The 23,315-nt window shown below is 34.3% G+C and overlaps 1 protein-coding gene across 2 annotated transcripts; it reads right to left on the reverse strand.

Annotated features, from left to right (window-relative positions):
* Positions 1-1,619: 1,619 nt before the first annotated feature.
* On the reverse strand, positions 1,620-21,611 carry LOC147063674 (protein lifeguard 3-like). 2 transcript variants are annotated; one of them, XM_085959825.1, is made up of 7 exons: positions 21,510-21,611; positions 14,899-15,007; positions 12,909-13,135; positions 11,039-11,170; positions 9,292-9,398; positions 6,797-6,956; positions 1,620-3,593 (listed from the first exon to the last, which is right to left on the reverse strand). In XM_085959825.1, exons 2-7 carry the CDS (start codon positions 14,903-14,905, stop codon positions 3,231-3,233), a joined length of 996 nt encoding a protein of 331 aa, XP_085815951.1. In that variant the 5' UTR covers positions 14,906-15,007; positions 21,510-21,611; the 3' UTR covers positions 1,620-3,230. The 2 variants fall into 2 exon arrangements, with proteins under 2 accessions (XP_085815951.1, XP_085815952.1); XM_085959826.1 differs by having other exon boundaries at positions 21,419-21,611.
* Positions 21,612-23,315: the final 1,704 nt, after the last annotated feature.

Genomic DNA, 23,315 nt, shown 5'->3' on the forward strand with positions numbered 1-23,315 from the left:
ACGCTTCATATGCACAGTAATTACCCTCAGTTGATAGTATAAATTTTGTAGATGTATAGTGCAGCAAATTAACTTTGAATACGCACAGATGTTGATATGAATACGCGCAGAGCAGTTTCCTAAGATACACAGGAATTTTATAGTAACAGTTGCCTGCTTTTCCCTCCACCACCTGTCATGTTTTTCCACAACCGTTATGCAGGCGTATACCATCGCATAACGAATGTTAGGCGCCCTTCAAAGTTGTATTGAAAGTGTCCCAATAGCAACTTCCCAAGACCTTGTTTGGCGTGCTGTCATAATAGAAAATTGGGAAAAGAGTAAAATGTATATACCTAGTATGAATGATAGTAAAAGAAGTTTAATAATTATAATGCACAATTATTAAACATTGAGTGCCAACTAATTCAATCAATAAAACATGAAATATTTAATCTCACAGCTTATAAGATTCGGCTTTCTGCCAACTTAACCCTGTGTAAAGAATGCTTTATAAATCACTTATCTACCTCAAATAAAATGTCATTTGTAAACTCGTTGAAATATTAAATTATAATTTTTGGGCGCCTTGAAAGATGTGTAATTACAAATTAAATATAACAGTATAAAAATAAGAACACAGCTAATCGTGAAAAGTGTTATTTAATTACACAAACCATTGAAATTTAAAAACATACTAAAACAAATACAGATTTTTAATACAACTTTGAGAAGCGTTTACTTGGTATGGACATAGAGCATTTGTTGGAAGATGGTAATTATTACTTAACTTTATGTTTAAATTGTGATGGCTGGAACTTCATCTTGGCTGGAATTATGAACTGCGAATCCTTCTCCCTGTCCGAAAGGAAGTAACTACAAATAGCGTTGAAACTGTATCTAATTGTTAAACAAGCACGTCCGATCGGTACTGAATCTAATCTCGGAGTGAGGATCTTGCGGGCGGAAATAAGTTATTTGTAAACAAGACGCTTTCAAAAAGGCGGGAAGAAACCCGATTGGCCTATTTTTAACCGTCATTGTCTTGGAAACAAGGGTTGACACACACTTTTTAACAAGGTTGTGCCAAATTTTGTTATTTAATTAACATTATTTATTTTTAATATCTGCGTTTGAAATGTAGCCATGTTACGTGAAATGTAACATGACAGTGCACTAGAGCGTACGTGATTCTTACTTCGATATAATGTATTACTGTCAATTCTCAATGAGAAAAGACCTCACTCACCATAAAATGACGCAATCTTTTTAAAGACAATTTTCTCTTGTAGATAAGTCACAATGGCCGACCGGCCCAGCTGATGGTCGGACCGACTTGAGAAGCTCTTCCTTTTCAACTGACATATGGGGACACTCCCAGATGATGTGAGTGCAATTTGCCACATAATCAAGTCGGAGTTTTTATTAGGCTAAGGTGACGAATTAAGAACTGAGTAGTCAAGTCAGCAGTCAGAAGAAACAGTTGCTATCGTTGACGGTACTAACATCAACAATATTGTATCGCTTTCTCTCGCTCGGCTTCCCTTTGACTATGTCTTGTTTTCTGTCAAAACTGTCGAATCTTACATTAATGTAGTAGGTTTTTAGGAGTTCTATTAAAAACACAACGTTTCTTTCTTGAAAATATTTTATTATACAAATACTAGGAGAATTATTGGTAAAAAAACAGTACATATTCTATACAATTGTAATAATAAATATTAATTATATTTCGACCATATATATTTGGCGACACTCAGAACAACTTATTCAACTTATATAATTTTGAAAAACACTTTCTGAGAGAATATATTATAACCAATAGAAAAAATCTTTTTTGAAAAAAAGTAAGCCAACCCGACAGGGAATCGAACCCTGTATCTCCCAGGTTTACGCCCTATCCTTGCATTACCACTATGCTACGAGGTGACATACTAATTACGACAAATTTTAACTATTGGTCAATCCTTTTTACGATTACTTAATAAACTCACATGATAGACCATTATTTCAATTTCTTTTTAACAACTTCAAAGTCAAATTACTCAAAACTAGTATTCTCCAGTTAGTGTGTTCTGCCAGAACATAGACGATATATTCTCACAGAAAGTGTTTTTCAAAATTATATATGTTCAATAATCAGAATGATATAATTCGTAAATCTTGTGAATTATTCGTTGAATAAAAGAAATAGTTAATTACAACTTATTCATTCGAAAGGGCAGTAAAACTTCGAAAATAAACATTTCATACTTTTTGACCCCATAAAACCATTTTGAAATAAAAATTTGTGATTCAATAATTCTTTATTCGTAATTGCTTTGACTCTTTGAACACTAATTATTATTTTAATAAATCATGCAGAAAAACGACATATTCTATGTACATAGAAAAATAGGTAGGTATAATGAAAATCAATTGAAAAAAAGTTTCATACTCATAGTAACAATATAAAGAGGTGTGTATTGTTTAGCTATATGAAGCCGTGTTTCTTGCGTATAATTTTATTATTATTAACGTAACACCATCAGCGGGTCTATTCTACATAAAATGCTGCTTTCGGCTGCTACAACCGCTAACTAGGGTAGGTTTGTATCGAATTATTAGCACTTATTGTAACAATTACAATTAGTTGATTGTAATTGTTGCAATCAGTGCTATATTTTAATTGTTGTGCTAAAATTTAGAGCGAGAGCGATAGAGAGAGAGCAAGAGAGAGACAGTTTTAACTGATTATTATAATTATAATACCTCAATACAAAATGTATGTAATAAATACTATCACTTTATCACTTTACCGGTCGATAGTCGCCTTTTGTATAGAATAGACCCGCATGTTGCTTCTCAGTATGGCTAACAAATTTAAACACCTCATATTTAACTGTATTTTCTACTAAATTAACTAAAAATAATAAGGTACCACTAACTTTATATTTAACAGAAAAACAATAAATTTCAGCATCACGTGCTCACAGTTTTTGAATGAATGGAGTTATTCAAACCAGTATTTACCGGCGACGTGACAAAAAATATTAAATTCAGCCATAACTAACTAACGCATATTACGGAGAATATAAGCGTGCTGAATGTTTTCTCACTCGCTCTTACGGTTCGTTTTTGTTCAGGCCTTGGTTTTATATATTTTGTAATTCCTAATTAGAAATTTTTTGTCCTTTGAATTTCGAAATAAATACCTACCAAATTTTTACTGAATGTTTTATTTTTTGTTTTTGAAATCTAATGTATTCGTTTTAAGAGTTGTTGGACGCCCCGACAATTCTTAAAATAAATAAGAATATGTTTATAATGTCCAAGTATAAATTCAGCGCAGCGAAGATGTATTCCTCAGGCGAAATAGAATATCTGTGATTGCCTCCCATCATCATCTGTGTGTCGTAGACAAGGTAGAACGAGAAGAGCAACGCTCCGAGAGACGAATAGACGAGCATGAGAATTCTGTTGTAGAAGAATATGGTGAGGATTCCAAACAGAAAGAGCACAACGAGAAAGACGAATAAAATGCCGCCCATCATTGTAAAGTCCCATTTTGTCTGGAATGCGAATATTGTGAGTGACAAACATATTCCAGCTGTTATTCCAACCGCAATCAGTACCTACAGAATAGAAAAAAATGTCATCATGCCAATTTTAGTACAAACTTTATTCTCTCTCTAAACAACAAACCGATGGCCTAATGTTTATATCCCGTAAGTGACTTTTTACAAATTGTGCAGGAAGCTAAAAAAACTAAATATTTAATATCCCGTATCTGATTGTTAATAGTTCACACATGTTGTAACTACATTCTTCTTCTTCTTCGGCCATATCCGCCCCTCAATTGGAGCATATGGACACCACGCGGTGCCTCCAAGAATCACTGTCACTCGCCAGTCTTCATGCTTCGTTCCAGGTCAAACCAGCATCCCATAGCTCCGCCGTATACATTCTATAGATAGTATTTAGCGGCCTTTCTGGACGCCGGAATCCGGTCGGCTAGAAGAACAGGCAAGCCAGGTTGAGGTTCTCTTCTGGCATCCGCAGCACGGGGCCGAGCCAGGTCCAATGTCGCCTTTTCACTCTTAGTGTGACGAGAGGCTGCGTGGTGCGTTCTCTTATCTCCTCATTATTATGCCAATAACCCGAAACGTAAAAAGTGGTAAAGCAAAGCACATAACGCCTAATATAATGTTAATATCCATTTAAATGTGATATATCGTCGTGGTAAATGCAATAGGTCGTATGTCAAAAAAATTTCAATTTTGTTTTATTGCACCATAGTGACCAGCCCAGTCATCTACACCATCTCCAATAGGTCTTATGTCGTTAGACCAATAAGAAGTCGACTATCCCAACACTTGCAAAAAGACGAACCGACACGTCATTGATATTGGTCACGCCAAACAGTCGTATGTCAGAGCTCATCATAATGATAATAATGTTTTTGTTTGTTTTTATTCCTTGTTCTTGACTTTATACTAAATAATTCGTCAAATAATACGATGTAAGTAATTTACCAATCACTGTTTTTTAAAATCTACTTTATAATTACATTATTGTTGTCCGATTTAGTAAAATTTTCAAGATTCTTTCTACAAATAATCTAACATTACTTTTTGTCTCAAACTAAAGAAAAATTCTCCGCCGTATATATGGACCGATCAGGGACGGCACCAATTGGAGAAGAAGATATATTGCTGAGCTCTACGGGCTATACGAAGATTGCAGCGCAGTTCAATCAATTAAGATTGGGGGACTGCGATGGCTAGGTCATGTGCACCGTATGAATGTACGTACGTATGATGTCCGGCAATCCAATCGGGCGTAGAAGAAGAGGCAGGCCAAAGATTCGCTGGTTGGATGGAGCTGCCAATGACTGCCGTGTTCTAAGGGTACCAAATTGGAAAGCGGCCACACTGGATAGGGACAGGTGGAGGGAGCTGTTGGAGGAGGCCAAGACCCACACCGGGTTGTCGTGCCCCTGATGATGATGATGACTTTTTGTCTCATTTATTTATTGCCAAAGTAATTATTTGTTCACCAATCACGATTGACAGTTTTAATAAGACACTGTTTATTTAGTTAAAAATTATTTAGTAAAAAGCTATTAAAATGATTAATGGAAGTTGTGGGCGGTACTTGGTATCTTTAGCAGTCAGCAACATTACTTCAGTTCAGAAATAGAACTCGATTTAGCTGAGGTTAATAATACTTTGACTATCAAAACTCCAATTTTAGAACAAGCAGAATCATTGCTGAGGCAACCTTCGGACATAATGATAGCAGAGAACATTGTATCAACACAATCAGCCCTGAAATAAAATATAGATTGTGATATGACGATGACTGAACATCTAAGTGGAACATTTACTATCTGATATCAGTAGTGACTCTGAAGCTCTGTATCAACCTGAATCAAATCAATCAAGCTCATCAGAAGACTTAGAGGAGTTTGCTATGCAGTCTGACACCCATGGTGACGAACCTACTGAGCAAGTCAATCAAAGAAAACGAAAAGGGCAAAGCAATAATTGTAAAGAGTGGAAGAGGCAAAAAAAACTCTCAACTGCTTAGACTATAGATACATCTCAACTGCTCAACTCAACTCAATCAGCTCAACTGCGATTGCTAGGCAAGTCTTATGCGGGTTTTGAGAAGCATGAAGAGTCCGGCAAGGGCGGCAAGTATAGACAGACGTCTAAAAAAGATTCTATGACCATAGGTCCACGTTGTGGTGGGCATAGTGACATGCTCAAAAGGGTGGGCCAAAAATAGCCTTTAAGTGCGATACAATCAGTGATGAACAACGCAGCTTGCTATTCACAAATTTTTGGAAGAAAACAAAATAATACTACCTACTGTTTAAATAAAAAAATTACTTTTCTAAAAAAAAGTATTCTTTTAAAACTGTTCTTTTTTCTTTTAAGTAGGTATTTACCTGCTCTGTTTTATGCAAATACATAATTAAACTATGCTATTTTTAAATAAATCTTTTTAAAAATTATTGTGTGTTATTTTGAATATTAACGTTTAATCTTTTCTTTTAAACATTGAAATCGTTTTTATACAAGTGCCTAATTAAACAGAGATTTATAATAAAAAAAAAACTTTTTCATTAGTTTAAGCTTACTTTTTAAACGTTTATGTACAAGTGTATAATAATATGTCTATATTAATATAATATTATATTTTGTTTCATTATAAATACCTAATTTCAGTGTTTTCAATTTAGATATGTTTGCATAAAAATTGGACTTATGTCAACAAAAGTGGCCAACATTGACGATCAAATAGTTGTATGTCAACCTAACTTTCTTATTATTCATCTTACATCAAAATAATGATAACAGTCTTAACAGGGAACAAATTCTACCAAGTAAATAAATTTGTGAAAAAAATCGGTGCATTGGGGTTAAGATGGGATAGTTTTTTGTCTCTCCTGAAAAGTTTGGTATCTTTGACATACGACCTATTGCATTTACCACGACGATATATGAGGGTTGTCCGTAAAATAAAGTCTCCAAGGCGCTGGAGTCACGAGAAACGCTTTAATTAAAATAAATATATTGTTTTTAAATAATTTTCATCTTGCTTGTTGTTCAATAACCTACTTTTAATCAAAACGTATCAATTTCCATACTTCAGAGTTTTTTACATCAGAAGAAGTGAATATAATAGATAAAAAAATACCTCTTTGGCAATCAATTTATTTTTTAGACCCTCGGGATCCCGTTTGGGGCTCTGGCCTAGGTCTGGTTACGATCAAATTAAAAATATTCATCGTAGATATTGCTATAAATAAATACATTTTAAAGTTTACCTCCATGCTGTTATAACTAGATGCAACTATTCCGAGTAGGAATGATTCAGCTATGGTGAAAAGTCCCAGGAAGATATAGTTCATGGGAGACTTCCGTCTGACGCTGGGGCAGCATGACATTGCAATCAGCGTCACAAGCATCACCACCAATGCTATTATCCTGCAACGATACATTCACTAAAATGCTTTATGACATTAATAATGATTCAATAACAATGGAAGTTTTTCTAATACAATTATATTATGGGGCTACTGCCAAAAGTTGGTAAGTCTCGAAATCATGTTATGGAGTAATTGCAATTTGAAGTTTGACAGGCCATCTAAAATCAGGCTTCATGCTAATTTCTTTGCGCTTTACGTGCATGTTCCATATGTTTGGATGACCTACAATTTTTTTTCTAGTATAAATATTTATATAATATAGACACTCTAAATACCTAAATTATCGACTTACCAACTTCCGGCAGCAATGCTACGATATATCAATAGATATACAGATGTTATATGTCATCATTGAGCTGTTAAAACCTGTAATGTGACCATTTTGAGCTCGGGAGGGGCCCGGCAAGGCGAGTCGACCAGATAAGTGAGATAAACACACATCACAAATTTGCTCTAATAGTTAAAAACAAGTCACCTGCGGCGCTATTTTCCTTCAATGATGTTATTATTTAAAATTATGTGGTCATACGATACTATTTTTAATTGTGTATCGATACTCGACAACTCCATAATTCAAATAGATGTAAGTCTTAAAAATATACAAAAAAACACTAAGTATACACAATGTACACCACTTGGAAAACGTTACTGTAGTGTAGAGCATCACATAGCCTTTATCCTTAGCGATAGGTAGGGGGGCCTGCTTCAGGATGTGGGGGCCATTATTAGACCCCATAGTTTAGTAAAGCCCTCTAAATGATATTAAATGATAACTAATTATAAAAACCTTCAATGTGTCAAACTTTCCAATTCAGAGCTATTACATGCCATGCCGCCCACTACCCGTTATTTACATAAATTGAGATAAAGATTAACAAAAAATAAATGTCTATTTTAATTTTTGAGCTATTTTTTGTTTTTCATGTAAAATTTAAATTTTGTTACATCAGAGGTTTTAACAGCTCAATGACGATATTCATTATAATTTGGCTAATTTAACTGATTTTGCCATTTTTCTGACATATCTCTCTTTCGTTTGACACACAGAATAATTGTTTACAAAAAACTCCTATTACAATCTTATATTGTACTACATAACGTCATCATTAGAGGTGGTAAAACTGGTCGATTTTGAAGACTAAGTATACTTACTACCAGTATAAAAAAATACTTAGTATCAAAACTTGTTCCAAAATACTTACTAGTATTTGGAATACTATATAGAGCGGTTGGCGTGCGTATGCGACATAAGTCTCATACTACACTGGAACTAAAACTTAACTCCATATTAGTATTGGAAATATCGGCTTCAATAGAATCCCTAAAAATACACTGAGCTGGGCTTCTCGAAATGTCCCATTGATTTTAAAATTTTAAACACATTTTAAATTTATGAGTTGTTTTTATGTTATGTTATAATATTCTTGTTAACGTAAAATGACTAACAATGATTTTTTTAGTGTAAACTGCGTCACCTGTCACCTAACCACATTTCCGAGGTAAGAATATGCTGCTACAGAAAATTTATGACCTATTTGTTCATACATAAGATGATGTCATTCGCATGCATAGACTAATAAATTAAAATATAATTGTATTCAAGTGCTACCTCACTCGCGCGCATTTAATGTCAATAGTATTGAAAGTCTACCAACAAGCCAGCGACTCGCGATGATATCATCACAAGTTTATTGGGCCACACGTACTGAGTATGGGTAGTTTCATCCGATACTTGAGTACACAAACTGGTGACAGTATTTCCAACTCACCTCTAGTCATCATCATCAGCTGGGGTCGATCAAGATGAAAGCCTCCCCTAGCTTCCTCCACCCTTCTTGATTCTTAATTCTTCGCTGCCATATACATCCTCCGAATTTTAAGAGTTTGTATATCTTTTTTGTCCAGCACTCATCAAGTGACATGTCCAACTCATTGCCATTTCATCTGCTTAGCCACTTCTATCACATTGCGTACTCTTGTCAGCTTCCTTATTCATCAGTTTCTTTTGCGATTCCACGATGGCCGAGTTGTTACGGCAACGGCTCATAATGTTGTGAGTCCCGGCTCATAATAAGTGTTTCGAATCCAAAACATTGACATAATAGGTTAAGCATGGCTAACAATCATTTCTCATAACAGCTTTCCCTTATAAGTCTTAGGGGGGTAGGAGCGATTCGGCCCAATCGGGCCTCGTGGGAAAAAATATACCTAGGACAGGTTCTGCTTATAAGCAGTGAAGATCTATATCGGATCATAGAGTCAATGATGATGATGATGATGATGATGGTGAAAGGGTTTTGAAAAGTAATGTTGCTATTAGACGTAATGCTTACCAGAATGCAGGATGTCGGATAATATATTTTTGGGTGGGCTTATGCAACACGCAGAGTGCTATAAAGCCAAATGTAACCAAAAGTTGACACATCAGGATCGCATAGACCTGGAAAATGTAAAAGTATTATTGATTTTTAGGTACTTTATAATGCAAGGCCCAAACAAACTTTTAGTATAAGTCGGCCACTTAAGATCAAAGAAACGTATATCGTTTGTCTACTTAACAGGAGATACCGTCTCTGTCCTGGCAGAACACACTAACTGGAGAATAATAGTTTTGAGTAATTTGACTTTGAAGTTGTTAAAATGTTTGAAATGTTCAATCATGTGAGTTTATTAAGTAATCGTAAAAAGGATGACTTTAAAATAAAGACTGTTTATTTATTAAGAAGGTTTCCAGACGGTAAAGTTTGAAATAAGGAACATTTTGGTACAACTAACTCAATATGTCATTTTTTCGAATTAGTGTCTTCTGCCAGAACAGTGATGATACCAAACACAAGTAAATTTACAAATTTACATATCATAGACATTAACAAGAAATGTTTTCAGCAGAAATGTAGTGAGCTATCTTTTATCTGTTGAATTTTTGTCTCTTTGTCACATAACGTAATATATTATTTTAGTACCATACGTAACTCAAAATTGCTAAAAATTGAGATTGGTTTCTTTGACCCTAAAGGCCGGTTCAGATTTGTTGAGTGACAAATGATTTAGTTACCACTAAATGATTTAGTAACTGAAAAGTGTCGTTCAGGTTCAAAAGCAGATTCGAACCTGCATCTTTGCTTCAGAGAGTAAGTATTGTAAGAACCATTAGTTAAAATTTGTTGCAATTAGATAAGATTCCTATAATAGCATAGTGGTCGATGGCCGAGAGAATCCTGCTGAGTGATTTGAAATTATGCAATCATTTGCAATGGCTATATTAGAAGAATTGGAGGAAGAAATTCTATGACAACTAATGAACTTGACTAAAGATGCTAAAGATAACGTGTTCAGCCTTGTCTTGTGGCTTGTTTGGTATTTAGTGAGAGGTGGTGGGGGTGCTACTCAATCGAAAAAATAGAACAAAATGGATTGACTCGACTAAATGATTTTACTAAACTACTCCACTAAATTTGTCTGTTCATACATGTTTAGTTACTAAATTACTCGCCACTCGACTGAATTACTCGAGTAATCCTTAAGAGCCCAAAGTGTGAGTGAGAAAGCATTATTTGGTAGGTATGCATTGAATCTTCACAATATGCGTTAGAGTAAGATGGAATGTATTTGAATGTTGAACATAGGCAGTGAGACATGAATAGATTTTAAGCATAATTTTTTTAAGCATAATAAAGTAAAGCCTTGTTTTCATTAGAGTAAGCGGTAGAGTTCATCAAAATCATCGAGAAATCGTGTTATCAAAGGTCGAATTTCTATTATAATACTATTATACCTATTCATCAGTAGTAATATTATATTATCTTTTTATTTCCCGTAAGTATACCTACCTGAGAAGTGTATTCTTTTTATCAGATCTCCAAAGCCTACCTCTTTCCAAAAGTCACCCTTCGCCATTGCAATATGTACGCTTAAAAGCAACTTACCCAATTTTAATCTGCAAAAATCCGTTAATACAATCCATCATTCAGCGGAGGTCCATAATATAACTTTCTTACGATCGAATATGGTGGAAAATAGAACAATACATGATTAAGAAAAAGTGAAATATTCTAATATGAAATTGAATTTGCGACTGACCTTACGGATGAAAGCTAAACGAATAGTTTTATCGGAGAAATCAAAGCCTTTGGCTTCTCCGTCCTCTCCGAGTTCTCCTCCATCATTGGCTATATACACATGAGGAGGCACAATCGGACCTGTGTAGTTTCCCTACAAAATAAACATTAATGTATTAATATTAATAATAACAGTATTCGAGAGAAACTTCCCTTTTTGGCACAAAGATGTTGAAAACCTCCTTCTATAGAGACAGAGCCCAAATAAATATGAAATTGAAGCAGAAAAAGGACCACTGGTCCACTGATTAAGTTAGCAACAATTGACTTTGCATTGAGGGTTCATTTGCAGAGAATGTTACACTACTGCTATGATATTTATTATCCAATTTGCAGGGCATATAAAAAGACAATCCACCACGATTAGTAGATAACCTGTCAACAATACTACACTTTGGCATTATTATTTAGTTGAAAAAGCATGTAAAATTTGTGTATAACTGTTTATAACAGCTGCACTCGAGTAAGTAAGTAATCACAATGAGCAAAACATGGCAGCCATTGTGTGTGTCAGAAAATCAGAATGCCAACTGGACAATGTTAATATTTGTGGAGTTTACAAACTTAATCATAATTCATGTGCTTGCAAAATAGTTACAAATGTACACGGAAATAATGTATACGACTCTTTATATTATTAAAATTACGTACGTCTTAAACCAACATGTAATTAAATAAAAGGCAAATCAATGTAATTAGACTACGATCATAATTTTTCCCCAAAAATCAAATCAATAATGTCTTCTTTGGTCATGTACACTGATACCGCCTAAACCATGGCATCCTCAGAGGATCCAAGGCCATGAGGCCTGAATCATCATTGGGCTGATTCATGCAAACATGAACAGATCGACTGCGAGGCAAATTTCTAGCCCGTAAGCTTAGATGTATGAAAATTTATAGTCACCCTTTTGCAAGTTCTACAAAATTTAATGAAATCATTCTAGCCCTTAATGTATGTAAAATCCTGCATTTTCTTTATACCTACATTAATTCTAGAAGCAAGCAAAGTAAAACCTAGCGTCATTATAAATTTTATACTTATTCAATTTTAAACATACAAGCAAGCTGTAATTTAGTGCAGTAATGTTAATCCCAGCAAATGCAGTCCCTTTCAAAGCATGTACCTGGAAAAGGTCTGGTTGAATATTTCTGTGGTTAGCAAAAATTCTCAGAAATATGACACCCAATGTACCTACCAGCCAGGTACATAGGGTGTAAAGGCTGTCTTTTTGTCATTTTTCAGTGACAGAATTTGTAGGTAATATTTTTAATTCTTGCCTGAGTTAACCTACTCCAAAAAGGTTGATTCATTCGGTTTTCGAACTCTCAAGGAGCGTGACGTCGGCTGCGGCGCCGCGCTCGCTGGCGTCACCCGCCATTTTAAATTTAATTATATATTTTTTTTTTAAATATTTTCTACGCTGTACTACTTGACTGTAAATGTTTTTCCGACAAATAAACGCCCTGTTTTCGCCTATAATTCCGCGTTGTCAATCAACATAAGCATGTCCCCGAAAGAAGCCAGCAGACGATATCACCATGACATTACATCATCATCAGGGGGGGTCCAGCGCTCTTACCTACCCCCCCCCCCTTTCGGAGGTGACAACACCACATGAGAAAGCCTCCAAGAATCGAGTTGCTTGCCAGTCTTCTTCTGTCATTCCAGGTCATACCAGAATTACGTAGCTCCGTCGTAACAATTTTTTAAATAAAATTTCTTTCGTTCCCTTTTTTCAGTGAAAAGCGTATACAACACACATATGCACGCTATATTAACACATACCATGAGAGTACTAATTGGAAAAAAACTCATGTTAGGTAATTACCTGATTTTGACCCGGATATCCGTTATAAGTATTTCCACTACCGTGAGATAAATATCCGCCGTCTTGAGTAGGATAATTGAAGCCTGGATAGGGTGGGTTGTTGGTTTGTTGTGGATAGCCACCTTGTTGCGGGTAACCACCTTGTTGCGGATAACCACCTTGTGGGTAACCACCATGTGGTGGGTAGCCGGATTGACCGTACCCTCCATTTCCAGTTTGCTGTTCGCCTAAAAAATAAAACAAAATACTTGTAATGAAGTTAACAACGTTTAAGTGGAGATTTTACTTATGCGATCATCGCGTCCGAATTGAATGTGTATATTTAAACGGCAATGAGTTTACTTGTGCGATGACCACATCGTGGTGAAGGGTAGACGGTAGGAGGGTAAGAGACGGTACGAGGTAAAGGTAGACTGTTCAGATCCGATATAAATAATCCAAATTAAATTTGTCAGATATACTTATTTGATTTCCTTGAACTAAGAAAATAAACTGCAGATGGTGTTGGTTAGTTATTAAAATTCAATTAAAATCTGCCTGAACCAAACCGTAATAGATAAAAGATAAAAAAAATATCTACAATTATGTAATTACATAATACATAATTTTAGATACCTGTAGATGAATATTTTTTTATCTGTTTTGGTTTGGTTCTCAGAGATTTGAATTGAATTTTAAAAACTAACTAACACCATCTGCAATTTGTATTCTTAGTTCAATGAAAACAAATAAGAATGGCTGAAAAAGTTTTGTGTATACTATTTATGTCGTATCTCCACAGCCTACCTCCACTCTTCGCCACTGGATCGCATAGCAGATACGTGCATTGTAATGCAACCGCTCATGGAATCATTTAAATTTTGTAACAATTATTTGTTACATACTATTTATTATGCATTTATTTTAATTCAGCAATCACATTGAACAAACAACAAAACAAAATAAACCGTCAGATACTAAAACGGTAGTTTTCATTCTCGTAAAATGTTGGCAAGTCAATAAAAATTTCGGTACTGTTCGGTTATCAGGAATGTTAGTTTGGGTTAGTTTAGGTTGGGTTAGGTTAGGTTAGGTTAGGTTTGGTTTGGTTTGGTTAGGTTAACTTAACAAATAATCCAGTTTATCGGCTATTTTCAAAATGTGTTTTCCGCTGTATTCCTTATAACCGAACAGTACCAAAATTTCTTCAATTTATTTTTTATAACTAGGCATAATTCTTAAATTTCTAAAAAAACTATTTTAAAACATTATTTTTAATTATACATACAACATTTTAGAATACTTTTATTAGACGATATACATATTATAAGAAAGAAATTGTACATTTTTGTTGACTCGCCAAGATTTTACAAAAATAGAAATTGACACTTTGGTGAGTCTTTAAATACAATGCCATGGTCACGTAAAGTTGTGATTATATTGAGATGCACGTCGCGTACTATAATGTGACGTCACAGTAAGCTGTCTCTGCGGGAAAAAAGTGTGTAATGTCGTTTTTTTGGTGCTTAAAATGTTCCCATCCCTTAGTACATTTTGAACCTTTAAACGAACATTGTCAGTTAGCAAAATCTGCCGAAATCACCTGAGGTCACCTCACGTTGTACCACACTGCATCGACACCTGCATGACTCGATGAACGTTTTTTTATCATTTTCTACATGCCTACACATTTTCGAATCATGTCAAAATCGCGTGTTTTTGGTTTTTAGCAGTTGGCACTATGTATTTTCTATAATAATGTTGTCTATAAAATATCTATGGTCTGCGGTGCGGGTTGGGTTCTGTTCAAAATATTATTGAATTTACAGAGACTCGTTACTTGGACACTCATCATTAAATGTACATCGTGTTCGTTCAAAATATTCTGCAAAATGACGAAACCATAGATTAAATTAGTACACGACATGTATCTCAATATAATTACAACTTAAGCAACAATTCCACAATAAAATCTCACCATTAGTCAAGTATAAACTAGAGAGATACATACTATTCATGATGTGAAGCTTCCAGCATCCAGAGATTAACCTATCTTGAAGTCAAGTACTTAATCCACCATAAGTTTATTAATATACTATTTGTGATGATTAAAAGAGTTCCTGCAATAGATAAAATAGTAATATTTGATGAATTTAAGTCTCAGAATTAACATGAATTCACAAAAACACAGTCACCGGAATTCATGGTTATCCCTAAGTGAGGGTTGTGCTACCCGATTGCCATTGCGATAAACAAAATCAGACATAGAGTTGAATTCTCGGGAATCAGTTATTTAAAATTTTCATAGAGTGTGACTTTTATATTATGTCTTCCGCGTGCAAGCGCTGACACTGTATCGTCGTGTGGGTTTTGCGCGCTGATACTATTATGTGACATGCTGTTTGGTGTTAATTTGTCATAGCAGATGCTCTATGTCTATAGGCGCGGGGGCGAGTTTTACTTCCAGAAACGACGGTGGTGACTTTGAAAACTTGATGTAAAAGTCGTACTGTACATTTACAATTAAATCAAACATTTCTCTTTTTTCTTCTTTTGACCATGTCAGATTCTAATAGGGTCATTCATATCCACAGGGTGGAGGTTTGTATTAACAGATTTTTGTTTTTACGAGAAATGGATGTTTGCCACTTGCTCGACCTATTAGGTCAATAGATACTCTGACTCCAAACAGAAATTTATAAACAATGTGTATTTGCCAGACCCAGGATTCGAACCTGGGACCCACAACATTATTAGCCGACGCATTAGCTTTAACATTAAATACCCATAACTAAATTTAAAATTTTTTAGATAAGCTAATTCCCAGTGCTAATATTATCAGAAGACAGTTTCGACCTGATCCTCAGAGGGGAATCAACATGATGTATTTCATATCTACATAATAAATGATAATTGTTTAAAAAAGATGAGAATAAGAGAAAATATAATTATTATTATATTAGTTATTAGCCGTCAAGGTTGATTACATGAATTATATTGGCCAAATGGGCGTTTGAAGAAAGCAGATGAGTTTAAAAATGGATCAATGGTGGAGAAATATCTTGTATAATTATTACAAGAGCGTCAAATGAAGGAGTTTCATGCAAAATATTTTGTCATACATGGACATGGAAATTATAAGTTGAAGTGTCATGGCTGCCGTTGTGGCACTGTGATATATTATGAAAGGATTGTCAGTATTGTAGTTTTCGAAACGGCCACGCTTCACGTTAAGCTTGCCGCAGTCTAGAGCGAAGCTCTTACTAAAAACGCTGTAATATTGATAATTTGTGGCTTAGTATTTCAGCTATCACCGTGTGTTTAATTTTTAAGATTATTCAAATCAAACGACAGTGGATAGTAATTTGAGTTTAAAGTCGGACGAGATAACTTGCGAAATTTGTATGTGCGGCCTGTCGATCACAACTTCATAGAGTGGGAATCAGGGAACTCAGAAATAATGGGAACAGAAATACCTAATGGGTAAGGAGAAGCAGGCAACCGATCTCGAGTAAGGAAGAATACGGATAAATTTAAACACATGTCAAGAATACGTCATACGTCGAATACTGACAACTGCTCTCGGTTTATGCATTCACACTCATTCAATATTGGTGTATTACACACAGTATTGCATGTCTATAATGCATGGTTCATTTTCGTGTGACACTCACACATTCAAAACCCTGCGTCAAAATTTACTGTATTGGTATATAGCCTATCGGAATTCTATTTATTAATCTGTTGAGACGGCTGATCTACTTACTACTACTCACTATAATCAATAAAAATTGTTGATATGTTTAATAAAACTATCGTTTCTCACCTGTGGACAACATTAACAATGTGTCGTTATCACAGTGACTGAGTAATGATTATTATGATAACGGCTGCGTGCCTTTGTAATATTTATAGGAAATAATCAAATGGCTATATCTAATGTATAAATAGACAGATAAGATACTGGCATGATAAATAAAAAGGATTTCAAGTTATACATACACATTTATATTTTTTGTAAAAATCGATGTTTTTTAAAATAGATAGGTATAAAAAATATTAAAACTATGAATTAGTAAAAAATCTAAATGGTGAAAATTTGGAAACTTACTAACTACTAACTAACACGGTCCAAGTACGATCCAAGTAGATTTGGATAGGAATAATTAGTATGAAGATGTCTCATCCAAGTGACAGCTTCATACTATTTATTCCTATCCAAGTGACAGCTCCATAATATTTATTCCTATCCAAGTTAACTTGGATGAGTAGGACGCGGTCCAAGTAGCTTGGATAGGAATAATTAGTATGAAGATGTCACATACGAGTGCACTTGGATAGGAATAAATAGTATCAAGCTGTCACTTGGATGAGACATCTTCATACTAATTATTCCTATCCAAGTAGACTTGGATCGTACTTGGACCGTGTCAACGCGGCTTTAATAAACTAAATTTTAATAATAAACATAACCATAAAAATAATGTAAACGAAAGCTATGTACCAAATATATGACAAATTCACATTTTTTTTACAATTGTTTATCTTTGACTTTGAAATCTTTTTAATGTTTTCAGATACATATTTATTAATTAATACAATTGAAATTGTAAATTATCAAAAAAAAATCTCAAATTGCAAGCCTTGTATTTTTCCGTTAGGTTCTCTGTTGGCATATCTGATCCCCCTCAAGTATACTTACTACCAGTATAAAAAAAATACTTAGTATCGAAACTTGTTCCAAAATACTGACTAGTATTTGGGATATTATATAGAGCGTTTGACGTGCAAAGCTGTGTCAGTGCTTTTTAGAAGCCATTTTTACACCAATTGTTTATATAATTATTATTATCCATTGGCACAATCACGCATAAAATTTGAATTCAGTTTACAAGTTCTAATTATAACACAAAAAAATCGAGAAACTTGACGTGACGAAACCAGATACACACGTAAATACTTATCAGTCTCATACTCAACCGGAACTAAAACTAACTAGGCACATATTATTACTATAAAACGAACTTGTCACCATTTCTGTCCTTCACTATACCAACTTTACAGCTGGGGAGAAAGAGAGAGCAATGACCCCAATGACAGTTGAGTGTATCACGGCTCGACATACGTGTATTATGCTATCTCGCTCACGCGCATTTAATGTCAATAGTATTGAAAGGCGAGTCGCGATGATTTCATTGCACGTGTTCGAACAAATTTCTTGTAACAAGTTTATTGGGCCACACGTACTGAGTATGGGTAGTTGCATGCCGAGACTTGAGTATACAAACTGGTGATAATATTTTCAACTCACCTCTAGTGACTACACTTCTATAATATTATTAATACTAACTTATGATGGGAATTTAAACAGGGATGACTGGTATAAATGTTATCTTTGTCACTTCCATATAACAATTTGTGAATCAGTGTCAACAATTGATTTGGTCAAAGGGTTTGTCAAAGTGTTAAATATTTCTGTGACTGAATGATAATTTTGGATGCACATAATATTGTTATGTTTTTTAAATATAAAGTTTATTTTCTTGAGAGTGATTCATGTTCCGATTGAAGATTGAATTGAAATAAATAATTTGATATCAATTTGTAACAAATATTTTATAATAATTCGTCGCTAATTTTCTACAAACACGTATCTTAATTTTAGTCAGTTTTGAGTTTGCTGTAATGAATTCAGAATTTGAATATATTCCACTAACACGTATCTCAAAACACACTTTATAACATAATAGATTTAACCAATAATAAAAACACATATCACAATAAAAGACTTTTATAAATATTATAAACTCCTATCTTGAGTTACGTGTTTGTAAGTATACAGAATACTGAACTCCGACAGATGATTATACTGAAGCTCTTTCTCGTAAGTCAAGATACGTGTTTGCTGCAGTAATATTCACAGTAAAGTTGCAACGCATTCTTGTATCTTCGACAATATGACTGATCGGTGGAAAGTATAGTGCGATAAATTGAAGAAACATAACAATTTTTTCATGAGAATATGTGTAACTATACTAAATGGATATTTCATAGAAGAAAATTTATTTCTAAATGAAAAATGTTGTTATTTGCGTCTCCTGAAAGTTGTGTTTTTTAAGATATGTTGTTTGTGGAAAATTATCGACGAATTAAGGTATGGAATATCGAGTACCTACCTACTTTTAACTGGTTCTATGCCATCAGCGAGTATTCTTGCCACAAAACAGATAATAAATTGAATACACCAATATTCAATTAGCTTCAATGCATTAACCGAGAGCAATTGTTAGTATTTGACGTATGACGTATTCTTAACACATGTTTAAATTTATCCTGTATTCTTCCTTACTCAAGATCGGTTGCCTGCTTCACCTTACCCGTTAGATATTCAATTCCCATTATTTCTGAATTCCCTGATTCCCGCTCTATGAGGTTGTGATCGACAGGCCGCACATACAAATTTCGCGAGTTATCTCGTCCGACTTTAAACTCAAATTACTAACCACTGTCATTTGATTTGCATAATCTTAAAAATTAAACACACGGTGATAGCTGAAATACTAAGCCACAAATTATCAATATTACAGCGATTTTAGTAAGAGCTTCGCTCTAGACTGCGGCAAGCTTAACGTGAAGCGTGGCCGTTTCGAGAACTACAATACTGACAATCCTTTCATAATATATCACAGTGCCACAACGGCAGCCATGACACTTCAACTTATAATTTCCATGTCCATGTATGACAAAATATTTTGCATGAAACTCCTTCATTTGACGCTCTTGTAATAATTATACAAGATATTTCTCCACCATTGATCCATTTTTAAACTCATCTGCTTCCTTCAAACGCCCATTTTGCCAATATAGTTCATGTAATCAACCTTGACGGCTAATAACTAATATAATAATAATTATATTTTCTCTTATTCTCATCTTTTTTAAACAATTATCAATTATTATGTAGATTTGAAATGCATCATATTCCACTAACACGTATCTCAAAACATACTTTATAACATAATAGATTTAACCAATAATAAAAACTCGTATCACAATAAAAGACTTTTATAAATATTATAAACTCGTATCTTGAGTTACGTGTTTGTAAGAATACTGAACTCCGACAGATGATTATACTGAAGCTCTTTCTCGTAAGTCAAGATACGTATTTGCTGCTATTATTTATTAAATAATTAAATTTATTAAATAAATAATATAATATAGTATCTACAATATTTTTTCATACAATTGTACTTTAATTGTTCCCAATTAGACAAGCACAATTTCCATTTTTATTTTAGTTATAGCCTAAATTTATGTTAATCGAGTAAAGTTTAAATTTCATTTTCCCAACAATGACCAAATCAGAGTTATCTAGTTGTAGTATTGAAGTGACAATATGATTTTGTGGTATTCTTTAGGTACCTGCAAACCTACATTTTGTTGTCTTCCTAGTTTATTCCAGTGCTTATGTGTTTTATATTGTAATGTGTTTGAAGTAACTGTACAATTATAAGGTATTATACTGGATGAGGGTCAGCTTCTGTGAATCTTGAAGGTTCGTACATGTTGGGACATTGCTTACTCCATCTTCTTAAATTGGTTTAACCATTCTCCTAGTATGTGCCAGTACGAAGAAATACGTGTCAGTTTAAAGCGCGAGGATTCACACCATCTCTTTCTCTCACTTTTGCGGTATACTGTGAGTGATACAATACGAATCAAGTGATACGACAATGCGGGCTTCCTCATGGTTCATTTGCAAACGATTTTCTTGTAAGCTGATTAAGGAAATAAAGATATGGATGTTTAATGCTTCCCCTTCAAAATCTCAATGAAATCATATTGGTATAATATGAACACGGTTAATTCGAAGTTCACTGTAAATCGAAATATTTGCTAAAATTCATATTTCCACTATTTCATAATAGTCATCACTGGTATTAATCTGAAAGAAATTGTATCGGAAAGGGAAACAATGTTTCAAAATTGTAACAAAACAAACTTTCTTACTGTTTTTTGCCTTAAGGCTCATTTAGACGAGTCACTGCGGATCATTATCCGCAGTGAATTGAATGCAAGCATTTACTTTTTGTTTACACGTTGTTACCGCCTAAACCATGGCATCCTCAGAGGATCCAAGGCTATGAGGCCTGAATCATCATTAGGCGGATTCATGCAAACATGAGCAGATCGACTGCGAGACAAATTTCTAGCCCGTAAGCTTAAATGTATGAAAATTTATAGTCATCCTTTTGCACCTTCAACAAATGAAATCATTCTAGCCCTTAATGTATGTAAAATCCTGCATTTTTTTATACCTCCATTAATTCTAGAAGCAAGCAAAGTAAAACCTAGTGTCATTATAAATTTTATACTTATTCAATTTTAAACATACAAGCAAGCTGTAATTTTAATGCAGCATTAATAATCCCAAGGCACAGCCCTTTTCAAAGCATGTACCTAGAGAAGGTCTGGTTGAATATTTCTGTGGTTAGCAAAAATTCTCAGAAGTATGGGACTCAACGTACCTACCTACATGCCAGGTACATATGCCAGAGGCTGTTTTTGTCATCTTTTCAGTGATAGAAGTGTGAATTATTTATTGTGTATTGTTATTACCTACTTTGATACTATCCCAGACCCTAAAAGGGTCATTCGGTTTTCGAACTCCCGAGAGTGACGTCGGCGCGGCGCCGCGCTCGCCGATGTCACCGCCATTTTAAATTTACATATTTTTATAAATAGTCATTTTACACGCTGTACATGTTAGATTAAGAATACTGTGACTGTAAAATGTATGTTTCGCCGTAATTCCGCGTTGTCAATCAAGCACGCATGTCCCCGAAAGGAGAAGCAGACATAACCTAACCTAGAAATGCCATCATCCCGGGGGGTCCAGTGCGTCCTACGCTACCCCCCCCCCCTCCTTTCGGAAATGTGTCACCGAAAATGAAATAGTATATCCATTCCAAAATGGCGTCAAATGAAATTGCGGTGCAGGTTAGAATTCAAACAATTTGTGATTGTTATATGAATGCAGAAATTTCATCGGAAGAGAAATAGGAAAAAGGGGCGTTGGAGGATAAAACCATGGGTAATTTGACGTATTATCATGGGGAATATGATGACAGTGCTCAGAGATCAAAAAATGATCAAAAAGTAGAACCAGTTGAACTTCATTCACTTTTGATGATTGGTTGATGAATGTGCATTTACACAGGTCACTGGGGATGATTCCTCTGTGATGATTGTCAAAAGTGAATCGTGAAAACGCGGCTTTACATTTTGTGTGTCGCAATTAATTTATTTTACTTTTCACATTTTCATGAGACAATAATTCCTATTGATCGACATGTTGGACAAACACTTATTGAAAGAATGCGCATAATTATTTTAGGTGCGGTGAGTAAAAATTGTTTTTACTATTATTGGTAAAAACCTTTTGAGAACTAGTGTTATTAATTTTCCTGTACTTGTCAGCTCACTAATTGGACCTATTGAAGAGATAGGACAAGATAAAAATTATCATAATATCCATATTTTGAAGAATATCAATAACAGCTAACCCTCTATATCAGTGTGTCAAATTCTTTGAAACACAATGTTATCAGTCACATAGTATATTGATGAGATAATTTATAAATAATATGGAAAAGCTATATGACAAATTGTGCGGTTCGGGGAGTCCTCGCCACCTGTCAGTTAACCAGTACCAGTCACCTCACTTTTTTTAATGCATAACCAAATACAGTAAACCACATACAGTAAAACCCAGTAAACCTGAACACGGTTAATTCAAAATTCGTTATAAATCGAAATTTTTGTGAAAATTCATTCGATTCATTCAATTAAATTCGAACAATTTTCACAAAATTGGTAAAAATTTTTTTTTTTCAAGTTTTATTCTGTTTTTGCCATACATTTTGTATTTTGTAATTTGAAATAACGGGGTTTTACTATATGGTGAAATTATATCAATCCTATTTACAAAAAAAATTGTACCAAATTAATATCTGAAACCTCAATAAACCAGAATATGTATTTGGATTATTTGAAAGATTTTCTGTAATTATCAGTACTTTCTTTTGATGCAGTACGATACCAAGCATGGGCCCCTCTACTTATCGCTAACGCTCTACAGTAACGTGACGCTCTACAGTAGCATTTTCCAAATGGTGTATGCAGTAAAATTAATGTGTATATTTAGTGTTTTATTGTATATTTTAATACATCCATTTGAATTATGGAGATGTCGAGTATTGATACACAATTAAAAATTGTATCATGCAACCACATAATTTTAAATACTATTGAAGTAAAATAGCGCCCGCATGTGACTTTTGTTTACTATTAAAGCAAATTTGTGATGTGTGTTCATCTCACTTATCTGGTCGACTCGCCTCATCGGGCCCTCAGGCTAAAGCC

The sequence above is a fragment of the Rhyacophila brunnea genome, unplaced genomic scaffold (assembly GCF_057557595.1).
Source record: "Rhyacophila brunnea isolate RB1 unplaced genomic scaffold, BYU_Rbru_1.0 scaffold_9, whole genome shotgun sequence".
NCBI classification, from domain to species: Eukaryota; Metazoa; Arthropoda; class Insecta; order Trichoptera; family Rhyacophilidae; genus Rhyacophila; species Rhyacophila brunnea.